The 23025-nt window shown below is 38.0% G+C and overlaps 1 protein-coding gene across 4 annotated transcripts in view; it reads left to right on the top strand.

Annotated features, from left to right (window-relative positions):
- Window positions 1-23025, top strand: part of LOC150075057 (transducin beta-like protein 3) — a 472089-nt gene that overhangs the window by 157769 nt on the left and 291295 nt on the right. For all 4 annotated transcript variants that reach the window (XM_090388931.1, XM_090388932.1, XM_090388933.1 and 1 more), the window contains exon 7: window positions 4267-4342. In XM_090388931.1, the coding sequence (XP_090245057.1) occupies window positions 4267-4342 (76 nt within the window). The remainder of the gene's footprint in view (window positions 1-4266; window positions 4343-23025) is intronic.

Here is a 23025-nt window from a genome sequence, read left to right on the forward strand (position 1 = left end):
GAAGATGTTTACTGCTGCCCTTGAGGAAGCTTTCAGAAGATTAGACTGGTCACAGAAAGGAGTCAATGTGAACGGAGAGTACCTAAACCATTTACGATTTGCAGATGACATTGTGGTCATAAACCATGATCCCAAAGAATTAGAGGAAAATCTTAATCAGTTATGCACAGCTAGTAAGGATTTTGGACTAAAGATGAATATGGCTAAAACAAAAGTAATGATGAACAAGTATGCCACAGAAAGGGAAATAATGATTGAAGGAGCAGTAATTGAAAAGGTGGAGTCATAGACTTATCTGGGACAAGTTATTAGCTGTAATAATGATAAATCGCTGGAAGTCAAGAGAAGAATAAATTTTGGATGGATAGCATTCAGAAAATATAGTCACATACTGAAGAGCAATATCCCAGTTTGTCTGAAACGTAAAATAATGAACCAATGTATAGTCCCCACCATGACTTATGGAAGTGAAACTTGGGCACTCACCAAAAGAATGGAAGAGAAGCTGAGAACTACACAGCGAAGAATGGAACGAATCATATTGGGAATCAGACTGTTAGATAAGAAGAGAAACACATGGATTAGGCAACAAACTCAAGTAAAGGACATTCTTATGAAAACTAAAGAACTAAAATGGTCTTGGGCAGGACACATAGCTCAAAGACATGATGACAGATGGACTAAGAAAATAACAAAATGGTATCCAAGATGAGCTAGAAGAAAACCTGGAAGACAAAGGCAGAGATGGATAGATGAAATTCATGAGTTTGTGGGTAGTAAATGGATGGCCAGTGCTCAAAACAGAAGGAACTGGAAAGTTGCTGGAGAGGCCTTCATTCTGCAGTGGATTGAAAATGGCTGATGATGATGATATCATATTTAAAAACTGTCTGTTTAAATAAACTTAATATATTCAGGGCAATTTCTGCCAAGACATTGGTTGTCAGTGGATTCTACTGCTTTTGTCCTGTACCCTTATAAGAACTCATCTAGACTATGATTCTGTTGTTGATGAGTCTGCTAGGAAGAGGCTTAACACCATTCAAATCACTTTCTGCATCACCGTAGGGCTTTTCAAACATGTTTGAAAAGCCCTATAGGATGATGCAGAAATGACTAACCACTCCATCTCATATCAGAAGGAAAATGTTACTCGAAAATATGCAGTCACAATTCAAAATCTTCCACCCTACCATGTTCTGCTTATACTTTTTAATCTGCAGTATACTACTTTTTTTTTATGATAGTAAGCAGTCTGAAAATAAGCCCCACTGGCATAAGGCTACAAGAAATGATAGCCGACTAGGCTAGCCGGTTGGGTAAAGTGCCTGCCTGGCAACCCAAAGGTTGCGGGTTCGATTCCCTCCTTGGGCTTGGATCAAAGTACTGCAAAAACCTTGGGAGGTGCATTATGGCCACAGAAGCCTATGCGCCAACAGCTACCAAAAAAAAACAAAAAAAAAAAAAAAAAAAAACCAAGAAATGACACACAGTTGAGCTTCTGGAACAATCATCTTGACAGTGTACTTCAGGTATTTAATGTACTTGTTAAATACAGTTTTTTTTTTTGATTTTGGCATCACTGATGGAAGCTTTAGTTATTAAATATTGAAGCCCATATCCCTTCTGTTCATAGGTATTTGAAAATTTTTCATGTGATATAACTTGATATGATGTGGTGGTAAAAATATATTTGATCAGCTAGTGGCTTATGGTTGACATTTTTCTTTCCAAGTACAAGATTTGTGCAAGGGGCCAAATTTTGTGAAGTGCTTGATTGTCAAACTCACATAAAAAGCAAATATCTGGTATACAATATATTCACAATGTATTTTTTATACCCAGATTTTAGATCTAAAGGATCCTGAAAACTTTGAAATGTGGCTGCAGATGTCCATTGTATTTATCCAATTGTATTTATACTGTATTTTTAATAAGAAAAGTTCCATTTCTCATAGGACTCGTGCATGTGGAAATTACCTGTTGGTATAGATGGAGGCTGTTGTTGTTATTGGGTTTAAAGACAAGGGCTATTTTGGAGGCAATGGATGCATATTTCCATTGAAGAGGTGATAAGTCTCTTTTATTTTGGTTTATATTTTCTTCCAACAGCATCAAATAGTCCATTTCAGTAGTGAAGTGAATCTTCCCTAGCAAAATATGTAGAAAGATCTTTATTGTCATTTGTAAAATTTATAGAGTTGTAGCTTCTCGCAGTAAATTCCATTCCTTCAGCCTAGATCTGAAAAGCCTTGTTTTTGCCTTAGATAGATAGATATAAATCACACACAAGATTGTTTAATTTGCTTTGAATTATAAGGTGATGTTTGTTAAGGTGTGGACATTCATAATATGATTCAGAGCTTGTATGGATTGTTTCTGTTGAATCATTCCTCGTCTGTCGATCAGAGATGACTTGATTTCTGGAGGAACAAGTAGTTTTTCATTCAGTGACTGGTGTTAATGGCTGATATTTACATACCCAATTCTTTTCATATCATTCCCTTTCTGTCCTTCAATTTTTGCTATGCCAAAATATTAGTCCTTGACATGATTTCTTTGGCTCTCTCCACACAACAAAATAGAATGGCAGTGATACTTGACGTTTATATTTTAATCAGCCTTAGAGATGTTAAGTACAGTTAGTAAAGCATTTGTAAAAGAATAAGAGAAGTTTACCTCAATATGATACGGTTGTTGTTGTAAAAAAAAAAAAAAAAAAAAAAAATATGATACGGTTGTTGTTGTTATTTGGTTTTTAGGAGCATTAGCAACTAAGGCCATATTGCTCCAGGGATATGCAGTGGTCATTCCCTGACCTTTCTGCATCCTCTGTTTTTGGTGGTCGCAGGCTCGAACCCTGGTCTAATCAAGAAGCACGTACTACGCATTGCTACTCCCGCCCACTTGGCTACAGAGACGCCCAAATATGGTATGTGGAACACTTCCGTATGATACTTTCCAGAAATTAAAATGAAAACAATTAAAAAATCGAAAATCTTACATTACAGTAAGAAATGATTAACAATAATTAAAAATCAATTTAACGCAATTAAAAATTAAGTAAAAAATTTATTTAACGAAAAAAATTGCAAAATGATTTTCCTTCCCGGAGCTGATAATGCTTTTCAACCGTATGTTGTGATCACAGGAATGAAATTTACTGAATAGGGGTGAGTATGGAACTTAAATAGGGATTATTTGTGTTCGCCCATGCGTGTAGAGGACCACGAGAGTCGGAGATTAGATATAGCCGGCGAACATTAACAGAACTCTCATGTAATTTAATTTTGACGGTTTCTGCAATTAATAGTCTCGTATAATTACATTGGACACTAAGTATTTTGGCCTCATTAAATAAAAAAGTATGTTTTTCATGAATGATTTTTAATTGTGTTCATTTGATTTTTAAAGGAAACGGGATTACTGTAGACTAAGGTTTTTGAACTTTGTCTGCATTCATGATGAAAGTCATAAGATGGAAAGTACATTTGAATTGTGTGGTACCCTCAAGACTATTATTAAAGCTACAAGATTTATTCTGCTAAGGAGGTATCACACAAGATGGATGCCAAGTTCAATGAAATGTGATTTAGGGAGCTTGTATAACAGAAGAAAGCAAAGTAATGCACAGCCCAGATATAGAATATAGAGAATGGTTTTACATCCAGTAATTGTACTTATTATACGTACATATATTATGTATATTCAGTAAAGTATACAAATCAGAGACAGTAAGAATAACTTAGCAGTGTTCTCTGGTTACTCATCAAGTTAAGCATGTTGGTGTACAGAATCTCTTATTCAGACCTGTTAGGAAGTTGAGGTTAAAGAGGCCAAGAGGAGGGAAGCAGAAATATTGGTTCATGAAGACATCCTGATCCTTTTTTTATAAAGTCCTAATGTTCTAGCAAATACAATATCTACTAAAAGAAATTAAACTGACTTCTTTCCTCAATTATGTCTTATTGTCTCTATGGAGTTACTGTAGAGTTTAATAATTCTTGTGCAGTCTTCTGATATCTAATGAGACCTCATCAGTTATTTGCATTTATGAATAAAGCTGTTTCAAAGATGTATCATCTTGAAGCATGATTGTTATTTTCGTTTAAAATGTTTTTATTCTGAAATCTTCCCCCCCCCCCACTAAAAGTAAAATGAAATAAGTAAATAAAATTAACTTCTCTCTGAATATGTGCAATAATTTTTTTAACTGCACTGCATAAATTTCGAAACTGCTGAAATCATTTATAAATTTTATTTCAGTTCATCTAGGGATAAAGTTGTTATTCTTTGGGATATTACCGAATTTAAAGCAGTAAGAAAAATTCCAGTATTTGAGGTAAGGCCATGATTTCTTTTTTTGAATTTCCAACTTTTAAAAATTTTATAATGATTTCGACCATAGTATTTTTAATATAAATAAGGTAAAAGAACTTAAATATTTATTCTTTCTAAAATGACACTTTTGAATCTGAATTTAGAATATTGGAGAAAGAAAATGCAGGTTAAAGGTCAGGTTGTGCCACCTGGCACAATGTACATATCCCTTATAAAATTGAATGACTAGAGAAAACTTTGAAAGAAAGAAATAGAAATTAGCATTCGTATAGCGAGAATGAAAGGACAGAAATATATTTCAGAAAATGAAGAAACTAAAGAAGAAAGAGAAAAATTGAGAATAATAACTTATCTATTTAAACATTAAGGAATTGGGTTTAAACCATGTTTTTTTTTTTTATATGAAAACTCCTAACACAAGACCTATTAGAACCTATAGTACTTAGTACTGTGCACGGGCTGATGGTTGAGAAGATGAAAGAAAGAAGATACTTGTTGACATTAGACTTGAATTTCTGTTGATTGTAATTTTCAGGAAATACAAATGAAGGAAGGTTGTTCCAGAAAACAGAAGCTAAATGAATAAATAAGGAAGAAGAAATGTTGGTTCTGTGAGTTTGAAGTTGAACAGTAAAGGGATGCTGACTTGTTGCAGCATGTTTGGACTGCTTTGGAAGAGAGAGTGGGAATTAAAGAAGCCAATTCAGAAGAACAGTGCCCATGGAAGAAGCTATAAAAAAGGCATGCAGCAGAAACAATGTCTATGAGACGGAGATTGGAGAGACTCTGTTAGAGATGAGTCATTAATTAACCTAACTGCCTTCTTTTGAATTTAATTTAGAAGCCTGAGAGAAGTTTTGGGGGCACTGCCCCAGATGTTGGCACAATATTCCATGGTAGGGCAGATTTGCAATTTTTGCAGAGCGAACAGCTGTTTGAAAGAAAGGTAATATTGAGAGTGAAAGAGAAAAACCCCAGTTTTTTAGATGCAGGGGAAGCAATATTTGTAATATGCTTATGCCTAGAGAGAAGTCAGGGTAATCCCCAATAGAGATATACGATCTTGCCTAGAAATCAGAATGTCATTGAAGATAAGCATAGTAGCAGAAGAATCCTTTTTTTGAGATATTATTATTATTATTAGCCATATGGTGCAAGGAAGCCTGAGACTTATGCTGCACCAGCCAATAAAAATTTCTGAGTCACCCTGAGAATGAGAGAAGTAGAAGGGAATTACCATGAAAGAGAAGAATGATGATATCCAGCTCAGGACCCTGGGTGTGTGCCAGGCCCATACTCATCAGATATAAGACAGGACATAGTTTTAGAAAGATTGAAATCAAGTTATCTTTGCCCCACAGGAGATCTGCATTTAAAGAATTGGTAATAGATATTCAAGAAGTTGTTTGTGCAGGACAAGTTTTCTCAAACTTAAAGGTGGAATGCAATATGCTATTATCAGATACATGAAAGATGGCTATGAAATGTTTGAAGATGTCTATAAAATGTCAGAAAGTTGATAATCCATAACAAGTACTGAACTAGTAGAATCATATAAATGGCATTGAAATTGATGCAAGACAGATTCACATTACTAGCTGCTTAAGTCCTTTTAGAATTAAGAGAGGAGGATAATGAATTAGCCTATCCAGAGCAATGCGCGCGCACACACACACACACACAATTTTCTGGAATTAAAAAAAAAAAAAAAAAATCCCCCGGTTAATCCAAAAATACAGTAAGTCCTTGACGTTCGTAAGAGATACGTTCCAGGACCTCTTACGTAAGTCGAGTTTCATGTAACATGGGAATAGCCAATAAAATATTGATTAGTTCAATTAAAAACTGTATCTGCGGACGGCGATGAAGTAGGCGGAGGGGCACATAAGAAAAGAAAACATAAAAGGAAGAAAAAACACTTGTTATTGTACCGTAAAATTTGATACGAATTTCGCAACCTTGGTTATTATAGTTGACTTCACCGCTTCTCGTATTCTGTCTTTCTCCATTATGATTGTGTTCACCATTGCCACTGGCACCTCCGTAGCCAGGTGGGAAGGAGCAGCAGTGTGTAGCACACGCTTCTTGATTAGACCGGGGTTCGAGCCCGTCACCACCAAATACGGAGGATGCGGAAAGGTCAGGGAATGACCACCGCATATTCCCGGAGCAATATGGCCTTAGTTGCTAATGCTCCTAAAAAAAAAAAAAAAAGCCATTGCCACTGACAAATCTGAATTCCACATGATACTTGTTAATGTTTGGCCATTTTCATACATCCTTATTATTTTAATTTTCTGATCCAACTCGATCGCTTTCCTTTTCTTTGTAGATTTACTAGTACTGCTGTCACTTATTCTCTTAGTCGGCACCACAATAATGGTCAAAATTAAAATTTCTGAAAAGAACTTCACAGGGTCAAGGTGAAAACTCACTATTATCATTCCATGCGAGCTCACATTTTAATAAAGCACATTTCTGGATGTCACTGCCATGAAGAAATAAAAACAATTTGCACTTTCTGGGTTATTAGGCTTTTCTGTAAGTGCATCTAATTAAAAATGGGTAGTAAACTTGATCTTATTGCATTTGCGATAATACCGATAGCTGGAATTCTGTTGGTTTTTACGTTATTATTGTGAAATAAGTGTCCCCTTTACTGAAATCTTCAGTCATATAAAAAATATATAAATAACGTAACTTAAGTCGGGGACTTACTGTATCGAAAAATGTTCAGCAACCTACATAAAAAGTATGCCAATAGATAAAAATAATGAAAACACTTACCACACACTACTTTTTTTTATGAAACCCCCAAACACGAGAGGTATTAGAACCTATAGTACTTAGTACCGTGCTTGGGTTTGGAGGTTGAGAAGACGAAAGAAGATATTTGTGACATTAGATTTGAACTTCTGTAGACTGTAATTTTCAGGAAATACGTATGAAGGAAGGTTGTTCCAGAAAATGGCAGTTGAATGAATAAACAAGGAAGATGAAAAGTTGGTTCTGTGAGTTTGAAGTTGGACAGTAAATGGGTTTTGTCTGGTTGTGGCATGTGTTCGGACTGTTTTGAAAGAGACAGCGAGAATTATAGAAGCAAAATTCAGAAGAACAGTGCCCATGGAAGTATCTGTAGAACAGGCATGCAGCAGAAACAGTATGCCTATGAGACAGCGAGTGTAGAGACTCTGTTAGAGAGGAGTCATTAATTAACCTAATTGCCCTCTTCTGAATGGAAGTTAGAAGCGTGAGAGAGAGATTTTGGAGGACACTGCCCCCAGATGTAGGAACAATATTCCATGGTAGGGCGGATTTATGATTTGTGCAGAGTGAACAGCTGTTTGGAAGAAAAGTAAATCTAAGAGCGAAAGATTAAACCAAATTTTTAGATACAGAGGAAGCAATATTTGTAATGTGCTTGTAAGATTAGAAGTCAGGGTAATCCCCAAAAGAGATATATCACTTTGCCTAGAATTTGGAGTATCACCAAAGATAAGCATAGGAGCAGAAGAATCCTTTTTTGCGAGACATAAGACAAGACTGAGTTTTTTTAGAAGGATTGAAATCAACTAAGTTCTCTTTGCCCCACTGGAGAATTACTTGGAGATCGGCATTTAAAGAATCGGCAGCAGATATTTGAGAAATTGAAGCTGATTAAGCAGGGCAAGGTTTCTCAAAATGGAAAGTGGAATGCAATGTGCTATCATCGGCAAAACTATGGATAGGATTTGCAGTCAATGGAAGAAGGTCATTAATATACAAGAGGAAAAGATTGGGGGAAAGAACCGAACCTTGGGGGACACCGGCATTAGTGGAGAAGTTAGATGACAGAGAGCCATCTACCATCACCCTCAGTGAGCGATCCGAGAGAAAATTGGATAACCAATTACAAAAAACAGTTGTCAAACCATAAGATGGAAGCTTGTTTAGAAGGCCTTTATGCCAAACACGGTCGAAAGCCTCTGAGATGTCAAGATCAACTGCTTATGTTTCACCAAACTTTTCCATTGAATTAGTCCATAAATGGGTGACATAAGCCAGAATATCACCAGTGGATCGACACTGACGGAATATATACTGGCGATCGGTGATCATACAGAAGTTTTCTAGGTAGTTTAAGAGTTGGCGGTTAATAGATTTCTCCATTACTTTAGAAAGAGTAGAAGTAATTGCAATGGGATGATAATTGGATGGGAGGGATTTGTCACCCTTTTTAGGGACTGGCTAGATATGAGCAGATTTCCAAGCAGAAGGAAAAACACTGTTGGAATAAGAAAGTGAAAAAAGGTGGCAAAGAACAGCAGTAGGTAAGGGAGCACAGGTTTCGAGAACAAGTGGAGAAATACTCTCAGGACCTGGAGCTTTCTTAGCATCAAGATTTGTCAAAATCCTTCTGACATCCTTTTGGCGGAAGACCGCATGAGACATTGAATGAAGCATGTTGGGAATGGTGGGAGGTGTTTTACCAAGATCATTAATACATGAGTTGTAAGAAAAATGGGATGCTAGCAGGTCAGGTTTATCCTTGGCTGAAGTGACAACAGAACCATCTGGTTTTGACAGAGGTGGGAGCAGAGATGGGCAAAAGTTGCGGCCAATAGCTTTAGCAAGAGACCAGAATGCTCAGCTACGATTAGGGCAAGAAACAAGTTTTCTACTCTTAACCTGTTCAAAATCTAATTTGGACTGATTAATAACTGCTTTACAATTGTTACGAGCTTTGGTTTAGGCAGAAAATGAAACTGATTGGAAACAAGCCAATTACAATATGCAACGTTCTTCTCTTGAACAGCCTTAGGGAGGGATCCTCTTACCAAGAGAAGCTTAAGTTCTGCAAATTGCAGTGGCTGGAGACTAGGCACCTGCGCGGTGATCTGATTGAGGTGTATAAGGCCTTGAATGGGTTCAGCCCGCTGAATTCTAATGGGATCCTTCCACTTGTTCAGATTACGAACCTAAGGGGCCATAAATTGAAATTAAGAAAGGACAGATGTAGAATAGATGTGCGGAAATTTGCCTTTAGCCAGCGGGTGGTTAATTGCTGGAACAAACTTCCATCTGTCGTTGTGGAAGTTGATATGTTGAATAAATTTAAGGAGGAACTGGACAGGCATTTGGAGGGAATGGTGTGATTTTTTTTTTTTTTTTTTTTGGCTGATGCTGCATAAGCTCATACACTTGCTTTCTTGCATCGCATGCCACTACTGCTACTACTACTACTACTACTACATTTATTGAAAAACCAAGGTTTAGATAAAGGATGAGATTTTAAAGTGGAGTTTGGGATAAAGGATTCTATTCGTACAAGAATAATTTCACTGACAGGATCTGAGCAAACGTTGTCATCAGAAGTTTTGAAACAGTAATCCGACCAAGGAAAAGAAGAAATGAAATCTCAAAGGTCATCCCATTTTGCATTCTTGTAATGCCAAACAATATGAGGTCGGGAATAGTCATGAGATAAAGGTTCCATTGGAGAAGAGACAATCGCCATGTTGTGATCTGAAGTGCCTAAAGGACCTCTCACTTCGACTGTGTAATTAGAAGGGTTGTTTGTGAGAAAAAGTTCAACCATGTTGGCTGTGTGGTTAGGATTTTTCGGTATTCTTGTAGGTAAATGAACAATCTGTGTTAGGTCATTAGTAATTGCCAAAGCCTCTGCATCTCGACTAGCTCTGTTGGTGTGACTAGAAAACGGAAGCAGCTGGAGTTGTGAACATTAAAATCACCAAAGAAAATTACCTCACTGTTAGGAAAGTTGGACTGGAGAAAGTCAAGTTGCAAAGAGAGGAAGTGAAAGAGCTCCAAGTGATTAGCGGAGTTTGGAGAACGGTAGAGACAGCAGATGAATTTATTTGACACAATGAGGTAGAGAGATTTTAAGCCAGAGAAGATCGAAAAGAGGAGATTTCAAATTACCAAGTCTCTAACAGGGAATATCAGAATGGACATATGCAAAGTACCACCTTGGAGGCGAAAGGAATCATAGAGCAAATAATTTGGGCAACTGAGATGAGCAGTAGTTGAATCAACTGATTACTGAGAAAAAGTACATGGGGTTTGGCAGACTGCAAGTGGATATCGACTTCGTTGAAATTAGAATTCAGACCATGTATATTTGTGAAATGAACTAGGAAGTGTTTGGAAGATTTAGATCTTTTCGCAGATAAGCTTACTCTATTAGATTGATAATTCATGGTGTATACTTGTGTGTCCAATACGAAGCTTTCTTTTATTTTTTCTGGTGGAGATTTTAAATCTAATAGCTTCCCTTTAATTTTTACAATTTTGCACGTGGTTTGGTCACCAACATAATAATGGTTCATTACAGATTTAACGGATGCACCATTTTAAAACTTTTGAATAATTTCAAGTTTTTGTTTAATTGAAAGCACAAGTCTTGTGCTTGTCTATCATTTTTGCCCATCAAAATTTGTGCTTTTGCAGTGCAAAAGGACAAATTTTGTTTTACTATTAAAAAAAAATTCCGACATTCCTGATATAAATAGCGAAACAAAATTTGTCCTTTTGCAGTGTGACGGAACACGACAATCTGCATGCAATAAAACAAACTGAACATTTAGTCTCTTTCTCTTTTTTTTTTTTTTTTTTTTTTTTTGAGCTGCAGGTGTGAAGACAGAGGGGGTTGCAAGATAATAGGCACACTAATCTCCCAATCACAACTTATAACGCTGCTTCTTGTCACTTATTTACGACTTGCAAAACATTTGTTTATACCTATTCTAGTTACTACTTGAATTTTATGATTTTTGATTGATTTTTTTTTTTTTTTTCTTCTTTTAAATCTGGTGTCTTGAAGTGTTCCGGTTAATCCACTTCCTGGTTAATCTGATCCCAGTAAATCAATGGTCTGCTGTATATATAAAAGGAGATTAATATAACTTGAGTTCAAAGAGAAGAGTTTTTCAGTGACCATCCCAAACCCAGATAGTTGTAGTTTTACGGCAGGTATTTTAGGAGTTTTGGTGCATTGGTTACTTTGCTAAGAGTATGCTAAGTATGATTCTGGTCAACATAGTTCTTATCATGTATTATATTTGTTCAAAGGCCATTCTGTATGTTGTGCTTGCTGAGAAACTTGTAACAACACAAGTTTCTCAGCAACCACAACATACAGAGAAACTTACAACAACACAGGGATGAAAACAAAGATTTTAGTACTCTTAGTATACTAGTGCTATGAATAAGATTATGATTGTGAAACAAGAAGAAGAAGAAATTTATTGACATTTATTGGGCTTGAATTTCTGTAGGTTATAGTTTCCACAAAATACAGATAGAAGGAATGACTGAAGAAATTACTTTTGTGATATCATCCATACCATTTATGGATGTGTGATGGGTTTTACATTTGTTTGAACTGCTTAGATGAAAGAAGAGGAAATAGAGGCACATATCAGAAGAGCAGAGCCAATGAGAATGTTTGTAAAAAGGCATGCACTAGTGAATATATGTGTGTGTAAGTAAATATTAATGCTCCCATCTGCTTTTTCCCTCTTTGATAAAAGGTTTTAGGATTGGGAGATGTGTAAACAACATTACAGTGCAGATTTAAGTATAATATATAGCAAAAGGTGAAAGCCTAGTTTTTTTTGGATGCAGAGGACTTTGTTTTTAATAAGCAAGAGAGGTTGGGTTAGGATTAATTTAAATAAAGAAATGTACTGTCTAGAAATCTGAGCATTTTTGATGATAAGCTTAAGACAGCAATAGACCATCTTTATGTGAAATTAAATGATTGGATTTTAGGACTAAAGTTGAGTAAATTTTGCATCTCCCACTAGAGATTTAGTAGTAGTGGTAAATGATGCAAAAAAAGCAAGTTTATATAGCATCAGTCAAAAAAAAAAGTGAGTACTTCACTTATAACCTGTCTGTCCTCTCTGATAGTTTACCTAGTTCTTTCTTGAATTTTTTAAAACTACCTGCTTCTATTACACCAGATGGCAGTTTGTTCCAACAATCAACCTCCCCCCCCCCGGCTGAAGGCAAATTTCTTCACAACCTATCTTGGAACTATCCTTCCTCAGTTGGAATTTAAGTCCCCTCATGTGTGTAATCTGAGCAGGAGGAAGGATTCTATCAGCATTGAGCTTACTCAATTAGTTTAAGGCCTTAAACACTTCAATCAGATTTCCCAGGTACCTAGAAGAAAGACAGATACTCTTGAACATAAACAAACCTACCTGTGCTCAGAAGGTAGCAGAGAGATGTTCCATTGGAACACCAACAGAAATGACTATACCACTAAAAGAGTCATTCACTCCCATTGCACACTACCTGTGCTCACAAAAACCCACACAGAAAAATCAGTTAGCTGCCACTTCCATATTAGTACTTCCTAATGCTCCACTAGTATCAAAATAAGTTAATAGAGAAAAGAATAAGAAGCCTGAAATACCCCATAGTTCTAAAGAACAAATAGATGTTGAGGCGGAGGTACCAGACGATTCAGCCTTGGAACTCTTTTTGGAGGAAGAAATGGACACAGGACAGCGTCCATTCCCAAAAGAGATAAATCCAAGAGACTGAGAAAAGTAAGCTCTCAGCACTTTGGAAGCTCCTGATGGACTACAAAGCCAAAATAATTGCTAAATTCCTGCATTGGAATTGTGGATTCCAGTAAAATACTGATAGCATCAAGCCCCCCCCCCCACACCCCCACCCGCCCGCCTGCCTGCCTGCCCACCAAAAAAAATGAGGCAGTATGGATCTGCCCATGGAGGAGTTGCCATTCTTGTGAGCATCCAGAGCCATTCCAACCTGCTCCACTTTCCAGTAACTTAGAAATGGTAGTAATTTGTCTTACAGTTTTTATTCACAGTATGTTCGATTTATTTGTGACTTTGGACTAAGATTTTCAAAACAGACCTTGATGATCTCATTGTGCAGCTGCCCACTCCTATCTTACTCCCAGGCGGTTTCAGTGGATGTGGGGTAGTGCCAACATTAATGGAATGAGACATGTCATAGAGCATATTCTCACAGACAAAGACCTCTCCTTCCTAAATATTGGAACTAACACCTTTTTGCATACACCTACCATACATTCTCTGTGCTTGATATTTCTATCTGCTCCCCTTGTCTACTCCCTTCACGTACTTGGGAAGTAGAAGAGAACTTGTATGGAAGTGGTCACTTTCCTGTGATCACTACCCTACTTAGTGGGATTTGGTATCTTCATTTTATGGTACTAAGGTGGAGGATCGATCAGGCTCACTGGATTGCCTTCCAACATCTGGCAGAGTGTAATATCATTGCAGCCATACAGAAGCCTATCAATGATGCAGTAGCATACATCACAAAAAACACATTCCATGCAGCTGCAATTATAATTTTGAAAACACCAAAAAAAAAAAAAAAAAAACTCAAAAGCTTAGGGGAGATTTCAAAGATACCTTACTACGGCTAATGTTTTAGCATTTAAATGTGCATGCACTAAAGCTTGACATTTGTTGTCAGAACCAGAAGGCAGGCTACATTTGCCATCAGAGCCAGGAATCATAGATCGTTGTTGTTTGTTATTTGGTTTTTAGGAGCATTAGCAACTAAGGCCATATTGCTCCGGGATATGCGGTGGTCATTCCTTGACCTTTCCGCATACTCCGTATTTGGTGGTGACGGGGCTCGAACCCCGGTCTAATCAAGAAGCATGTGCTACGCACTGCTGCTCCTTCCCACCTGGCTACGGAGGCGCGAATCATAGATCCTTTATATCTACTATTACTCAGTTGACCAGCATTAAAGCTGTCCAGGACAAAATCTGGAAAATGAATGGAAAATATGCATCACACCCTTCGTTGGCTCTGGAACATAATGGATGTGTCATTGCAGACCCGACTGTAATAGCCAATGCTCTCGGCAAGACCTTTTTTTATCCATCTCTTCAACATCTTACTCCCCAGAATTCCTGATCCTGAAAGTCAAGATTAAAAAGTAGTCAATTAACTTCAGATCTAAGGATTCCTTTCCTTATAATGAGCCTTTTGCTATAGAAGAGTTAAAAAGAGCTCTAACTCTTACTAGGCCAAGTGCTGTTGGACCAGATCTTATCCATTATGAAATAATTAAACATCTGTCGGCAAAATCCACAGAAACTCTAATAGTAATAGTATTTGCCATATGGTGCAAGAAAGCCACAGGAAAAAGGGGAGGAAAAACCAAAAAAAAAACCTCCCAAGTAGATATGAAAATACAAATTATATGCTTCCCATCTCACACAGGTAACTATCCCATTGACCTTTGAATTTATTTAAACTGTCAGCCTCAGCTATCTGCAAGGGCAACTTGTTCCAGTAATCAACAACTCTCTGGCTAAAAGAAAGCTTCTTACAATCTGATCTAAACCTCAATCCCTGTAATTTCAATTTCTAACCTCTAATTCTGGAATTTTTTATAGCAGTGAGAATTGCCCTTTCATTTGTTTTGCTAATTCTTCTCAGAGCCTTATAAATCTCAAACTGGTCACTTCTGAGGTGCATGGTTGCCAAGCTCTGTAGCCCAAATAATCAGTCTTTCTCTCATACAGTTGTCTTTCTACCAATCTCACCATTTGAGTTGCCCATCTTTGGGCATATTCAAGAAGCTCATTTTTTTTTTTCGGATGAGGTCTCCATACTTGAACACAGTATTTCAAATGTGGTCTTACAATTGCCATACACAGTGGAATTATGACCTCCCTATCTCTACAGGATAACATTCAATAAATCATTGATAGGACACCATGGGCTTCCCTGGCTCACGTTTATACTGTGCAAGAAACTTCATATTTGTGCATATTGTAACTCCCATATCACCTATCCTCTACTATTTTTAATTCAGCCCCTCCCCCACCCAAGTGTATAATTTATTTGCTGGTTGCTATTCCCCAAGTGTAAGTCCTTGCATTTGGCAGCAATAAAACATAGATGCCACTTCTGACCATCTTTGAAGTCTGTTCAAGTCATCCTAAAGGAACTCTGCTTGGCACTTATCATTAACGACTCTGCCAATTTTTATATCATCCTCAAATTTTGACTTCATGCCTTTTATCCCTTCATCGGTGTCATTTATGAATATGAGAAATAACAGTGGTCCAAGAACCGATAGGCGAGGGACCCCCCCCCCCCCTTCTGATGTTACACCAATCTGAAAAATATCGGAAACCTGCTCTTTCTGTGTAACAGAATATTCCTAGACGAGGAGCAGTTTCCAGATTGCTGGCATGAGGCACTCGTTCTTGCATTTTCCAAGCCAACAAAAGATTCCCATCCTGACAAGCTGTTTCTGCAGAAACAGCTTGGAGAATGATGAACACCTGCCTTATATAGTATTTGGAAGCAAATGGGCTCTTCTCCAGAGTGCAGTGTGGCTTCTTAAGAAACCGGCCCACTCTGGATCATCTAATAAGAGGGGGGAAACATCTATCTGGGATGCTTTCCTAAAACATGGATATTCGGTTTCTGTATTCTTCGATATAGAGAAAGCATATGAAATAACTTGGATTGGAGATTTGGCATCTTAAAAGACTTGTATAGACTCAGTCCTAGAGACCATCATCCTGTTTTTATTAAAAACTTTTTAGCCAATTGATCTTTCCAAGTTTGTATAGGATCCCCTCTCTCTCTCTCTCTCTCTCTCTCTCTCTCTCTCTCTCTCTCTCTCCCCCTCTCTCTCCCTCTCCCTCTCCCTCTCTCTCTCTCTCTCTCTCTCTCTCTCTCTCTCTCCCCCTCTCTCTCCCTCTCCCTCTCTCTCTCTCTCTCTCTCTCTCTCTCTCTCTCACATCTCATCTCATCTCATCTCATCTCATCTCTTTGGCCAAGAGGAGGGATACCACAATGATCAGTATTAAGTGTGAGACTTTTCGGCATCAAAGTAAATTCCATCACAGAACAATTTCCTTCAACTGTAAACAGCGCCCTCCTTGTTGATGACTTTAACATATTTCTCAGTCATGCAATATGAGGGTTATTGAAGTACAACTGCAACCAGCCATTGACTGCCTTAATTCATGGGAACATGCTAATGGATTTAGAGCATCCTTTTGCTTTCCTCACCAACCTTTTGCTCTTCTCTGCACCAATTCCAACATATCCACTTCTTTCCTAAAATCTCATTTTAGGAAATCCACTCATGTGCATTACCGAAGATGTGATGGAAAAATTTTCCATACAACAGAATAATCACTTCCTTATCCTGCTAGCAAAATTCCTGTATGTCATTGACAAAACTCCACATGCTGTCCTGGCAGCCTGTCTGCTCTGCTCAGAGAACTTTATATCACATTGCATTTACTCCCAAGATCTTTTTCATTCCTCACTATCCCAAAGATAGTAGTCCCAGTTCATTGTACTGCAATGTTGGTGCATTAATCTGGGATTACTGCCACACCTATGAATTACCTTGCATTTATCAATATTAAATTTCATTTGCCACTTCTTAGCCCATCTGTCTAATTTGTCTATATTTTCTTGCAGGATATACCCTGATTACTGTGATTAACCACCTTGCTGACATTTGTATCATTTGCAAACTTACACATTAAGCCTAATATGCCTGCATTAATATCATTAATAAATATGGGAAACAAAAATAATGGGCCAAGTTGGTCAGGTTTTAAGTGCATTTGCAATTTAGATGTATTATATTTGTAAATTGTGTTTTCTGTGTTGGTTTTCTGTTTGCTGCATGAAACACCCGAGTTACTAGGAGAAAAAAAACCATGCCATAGGGATGGGGGAAACCCTTGTGTGCAAATGACTTACTCAGCCATGTTTGAAAAAGTCCATAAAAGTTAGTCACATGGTTGATGGGATTTGAACTTGGGTGTTTTCCACCCCATGTAGGCATGATGGTGATTATACCAACTGAACTACCAATGAAGATATGGCCCAACACTGAACTCTGGATAACCCTGCTCTTAATATTAGACCAAGAAGGGCAGTGCTCATTGATATCCACTTTGTGTTTTCCCAATTAACCATCCCTTTATCTTTAGCAGTAATTTGTCTTTAATGCCACTCTGATCCTATCTGTAAAGCAGTCTTTTATGTGCAACAGTATCAAAAGCTTTTTTTACTCAAAATATGTAATGTTAAAATAATTTTTTTTCATTCAGTTCCTTTGTTACTGTGCAGATTGATCAGACAGATTGATCAGACAAGATCACCCCCTAACAAATCCATGCTGTGACTGCAGAATAAACTGCATTCCATTCCTGACTAGATTGTTATGCATTACTTCTTTAACCAGCAACTTACTTCTGTTGCATATAGAACATTATGTTCTATATGCAACAGAAGTAAGCTAACAGTTCTGTAATTACCCTTGATACTCTTTGTGAATTGGCGATACATTCACATGCCTCCAATCAACAGGGACCTTCCCTGAATGCAAAGATTCTCTTATGATCATAGTTAAAGATTTGAATACTTCTTTTCTACCTCTTTTAATATAACTGGATTGATCTGATATATCCCAGGTACCTTTTTTATTTTTAGCTTCAACAGTTTTTCCTCCACTTTCCTCCTCTTAGTTACCGCAAAATCACACATCAAAAAATTCGGCCTAGCCAGAATTTCACTCACTTCTAGCAACCCTCTCCGTTAAAAATTCCTTGTGTGAATGCTTTGGCAGCCACATAAAATGTCAAGATGGTAGCTGATTTCGTTCCAAGTGTTTTGAAGCATCTTTTGAGAAATGGAAGTCACTGTCCATTCAATTGGCCTTTCAACTCTCTGATGTTGTTGACTACCCATTCAATTTGTCTGCAGCCAGAGCAGAATCCTGAATGAAATTAATTTAATTTAATACATTTCAATGAAAAAGACCTGGGGGTAATTGTGCAGCCAGATATGAAATTATCTGAGCAGCGCCAATTACAGCTAGGACAGTTCATTGGATTTTATCAATGATGTATAGAATTGTTGCTAGTAGGGATAAGGAGGTGACTATCCCTTTGTACAAGGCCATGGTTAGGCCACACCTGTATTGTATAAAGGTCTGGAGGCCTCACTTTAGGAAGGATGTAGATGTGCTGGATGAGTGTAGAGAAGCGCAAGCAGATTCAGCATTTCAGCATTTGGAGACATGGTTCCTAGGGTGATCTGATTGAGACGTTTAAGGCCTTGAATTCCTGTAGTGGGCAATTGATTGGGTAAGCTGAATGTGAATGACTTCCTTCCAATTGCTGAGACTATATACATGAGGGGGCATAAATTTAAGTTGAGGAAGGATAGTTGCAGGATAGATGTGTGGAAGTTTGCCATCAGCCAGCAAGTTGTTGGTTGTTGGGATAGGCTTCCATCTGTTATTGTGAAAGTGTATGGTTTGAATAAATTCAAGGAAGAACTAGAGAAATTCTTAGAGGGTAAGGATGTTAAGTGTGGTGTTGGTTTTTTTTTTTTTTTTTTTTTTGCTGATGCTATATAAGCTTCCTTTCTTGCATCATTTGCTGCTGCTACTACTGTTAATATCTAGTGGGCAATGTGATTCAACCCCTTCCTTCTACTGTTTACATCAACTCATGTAAACAGTAGTAGTTTTCATGTTAAACCCCTAGCATTGTCGCTGTTGTGGGTATTATTGCATCAATTGTTACGAGAGTAGCCTGTGCGGACAAAGCTCTTTGACGCTCTTGGAACAGAGAAGTTTTTCCTGATTTATTTTCTGATTTATTTGCTTAAATTGTCATAATAACTTATTTCTAGAGTAGCTTTATATTCCTAGTTACGATACTTTGTTTAAAGTTTAACTTAGACAGAGATTTTGTAGGTATTACTTAGTATTGGTAACGGTATCAAATCCATGTGTTACAAATTGAACGAGAGGTCTTTTTTTTTTTTAACCAAATTTAGTCGATTTATTAACCAATTGTTATATTAAATTATCTTCTATATGTAGATTATAGACCTAGTCAGGATCCTTAGTTTATTCTAAATTGAGATAGCGAGATTTGGAAGCTAATCAATACTTACGAATCCATAGAAGTACCGTTCGTGAATTCCCGCCATTTTTACACAATAGCATAACCTTAGTGTAGTATAGTGCATATTATAATATTGTCAATTAATCAGTAAATCTATTAATCTTGATAAACTTCAATTAAATTGTACTTTTAACTCTATATATATATATATATATATATATAACGACTTAATCGTAACAAATAATTAATACATAACTATAGTGGTACACGTGATACGGAAGTTATATAAAGGGAACTCGTAGAAAACACTAGATACCGGAAAAATAAATATAGCGTTATAACTGTTTTGGGATATAACTTAAGGATTTAATTTTGTTTTGAAATTTTATTGAATTAAATCGGGATCATGACTCAGACCAGAGCAGCAAAGCAAAAGGCTCAAGCTAATGGGAGTGCTGTGGTTCAGGGGAGAACTGAGGGGGGCAGTTGCCCTCTGAATCACAGTCTTTTAAAATGCACTGTTTGCTTGATGTTTGCGGAGCAGTCGGGTACGGGACATGATACTGCCAAGGGAGATGTCTTTGTGTGTGCACGATGTAAGGAGTGCAAGGAAATCAGGCGACAACTCAGCGTTGTTATGGGCCTTTATGAGAGCTTGAAGGACAGGGTGGATGCCCTCGAAGGAAATAAATTGAGGGGCCCATCAAGCTCTCAGCCGCCCACATCAACGCCAGAGCTTGCACTTGGTCATCAGGCAACACAGAGGCAGCCCCCTAGGCAGAATGCGCTGGTCCCACAGGAACTAGTAGTTGTTGGTGACTCTATTGTCAGGGAAGCAGGGAACATGCTTTGCAAAAAGGATAGGTGGAATAGGACCAGGGTATGTCTGCCAGGGGCAAAGGTTGATGACGTTGTAGAGCGGATATCATCTTTTAAGGGCACAAAAGGTGATATAGTTGTACACGTTGGCACTAATGATATTAAGAGTAGGAGACCGGCGGAATTACTTAGCAAGTACACGTCACTGTTGAAAAAAAGCCGTGAACTAGGGTTGAATTTGAAAGTGTCTGCAATTCTGCCCAGACACGATAGGAGGGAGTATATGATTAGAGCCTTGTCGATCAATTCGGCCCTGGAGGGATTGTGCAAGGCTCAAGGGGTAGAATTTTTTTCAGCCTGGACTGTACTTGTTAACAGGAGAGATTGCTTCTACAGGGATGGGATACACTTAAATAGAAAGGGTGCAAGAATATTTGCTGATGCTGTCGAGGCAGAGTTAGGTGGGTCGGAAAACTGCTAGTTGGGGGGATACAAGGACTAATAGATTAACAGTAGCCACTGGCAGAGGTGGAAGTGATTCTTGTACTGCTTCTATTGAAATGAGCAGAAGTCTGAAAAACAAGATGCAGGATATTTCAGAGACTGCTGGGAGTCATTGCGGTACAAGTAAACACATGGGTTGTGTTAGGGTAGCCAAGAATAGAAACAGGCGCATGTATACCTGCGTGTACACCAATGCTAGGAGTTTGGTAAATAAATTTGATGAATTTGAGGTATTGCTCAAAACATCAAAGGCAGATATTGTTGGGATATCAGAGACGTGGTGTCACACAGATATAAGGAATGTGGAACTGGAATTTGGGGAATACAATGTGTATAGAAAGGATAGACAGGACAGGAGGGGAGGAGGGGTTATGCTATTAGTTAAGAAACACATAAAGTCCAAGGAAGTGAAGCCAGTCGACATCGATGGACAGGCCAGTGTCGAGTCAGTTTGGTGTGACATAAGCATAGGGAAATCAAAATTGAGAGTAGGAGTGTGCTATAGGCCTAATGACTCTGATGAGTATAATAAGATATTGTACAGGGAAATAGTCTTATAATGGGGGATTTTAATTTCCCAGATATTGACTGGAATTTGTGGGTTGGTCACTCGCACACTAGCAAGGCTTTTGTGGATTTATTGGATGATTGTTTTCTACATCAGCATGTTCGTGAGGCAACAAGAGGGAGCAATACTCTTGATCTGATTATCAGTAGTGATTCTTCATGCATTAAGAACCTGCAGATAAATGAACCACTAAGTGGCAGTGATCACAGTGTGTTGAAGTGGGATTTACTCAAGGAGGTAACTACCATCAGAGGTAAAGGGAAGGGTTTTTGTTTTCATAAAGGCGACTATGATGGTCTGAGACAGTATTTAAATTCTATACAGTGGGACCAACTGATGTTACCAACAGCAAACTCAAAATGGGAAGCATTCAAGGAACTAATCTTGGAGCCTACCAGGCTTTACATACCAACTAAGAAATATTGTTCAAGGTTTAGGCCTAAATGGTTGTCAGATGAACTAATAAGACATGTGGCAGAGAAGAAAAATGCATGGGATACATACAAATTAATGGGTGACATGGAAGCCTATGATAGATATAAGTTGGTCTGTAACCAAGTCACAAAGGAGATTAGGCAGGCAAAGGCAGACTACGAAAAATCCTTGGCAAAGGATGCAAAGAAAAACAGAAAAGAGTTCTTTACCTATTTAAACTCAAGAAGGAAAGGGATGAATCAGATTGCTCCACTGGATATTGATGGTTCAACAGTTGAGAATCCTGCTCAGGTGGTTACAATCTAAACGAGTATTTTGCATCTACATTCACGCACGAGGAGTTATTCAGGAAGGAGAATGATGTACGTAAAGTAAACATTGGCAGTGAGCTGGATGATTTTGTAATAACTGAGAGGAAAGTGGAGGAGAGATTGTTGAGGATAAACATAAAAAAGGCACCTGGGGTGGATGGGATCTATCCAGTTATATTAAAAGAGGCAGCAAAGGAAGTAAGTAAACCCCTAGCCATAATTATGAGAGCTTCTTTGGACTCAGGGGAGGTACCCATAGACTGGAGATGTGCAAATGTAACCCCAATTCACAAAGGAGGATCAAAGGCTGACACAAGTAATTATAGACCTGTTAGTTTAACTTCTGTTCTAGGTAAATTAATGGAAGCACTGGTTAAAGAAGCACTGCAGGATCATCTAGACAAGAATTCAGTTATAGCTCAGACGCAGAATGGTTTTGTTAAGGGCAGGTCTTGCCTGACCAATTTGATTGGATACTATGATGTAGTCACAAAAGAACTGGATGCAGGGAATAACTTTGATATTATATATTTGGATCTTAGAAAGGCTTTTGATACTGTTGCACATGGAAGACTGCTGCACAAATTGGAGCAGTGTGGCATTGGAGGCAAATTGCTGTTATGGATAAGGGGATGGTTGAGTGGCAGAAGACAGAGAGTGGTAATCAATGGACACTGCTCAACGTGGACTAATGTTATTAGTGGAGTTCCTCAGGGTTCAGTGTTGGGTCCGTTGTTGTTTTCGGTGTTTATGAATGATATTGATGATGGGATGTCAAGTTTAATGTCCAAGTTTGCAGATGATACAAAGGTTGGCAGGGTTGCAAAGGACACCACTGACGCTGTGCTGCTGCAACAGGATCTGGAAAGGTTGAACAGATGGGCTGAGTGGCAAATGAAGTTTAACATTGACAAATGTAAAGTACTACATATATCTGAAACAGCAACCCCAGAGCAACGTATCAACTGTGTGGTACTACACTGACAGTGGTAGAGAATGAAAAGGACCTGGGGGTAATTGTGCAGGCAGATATGAAGTTCTCTGAGCAGTGCAGACGAGCTGCAAGAGTAGCTCATGGTGTCTTGTCAGTGATATACAGGAATTTTTCTAGCAGGTGA

This window comes from Mastigoproctus giganteus, chromosome 14 (assembly GCF_048544385.1).
Source record: "Mastigoproctus giganteus isolate SK-2022 chromosome 14, ASM4854438v1, whole genome shotgun sequence".
NCBI lineage: Eukaryota > Metazoa > Arthropoda > Arachnida > Uropygi > Thelyphonidae > Mastigoproctus > Mastigoproctus giganteus.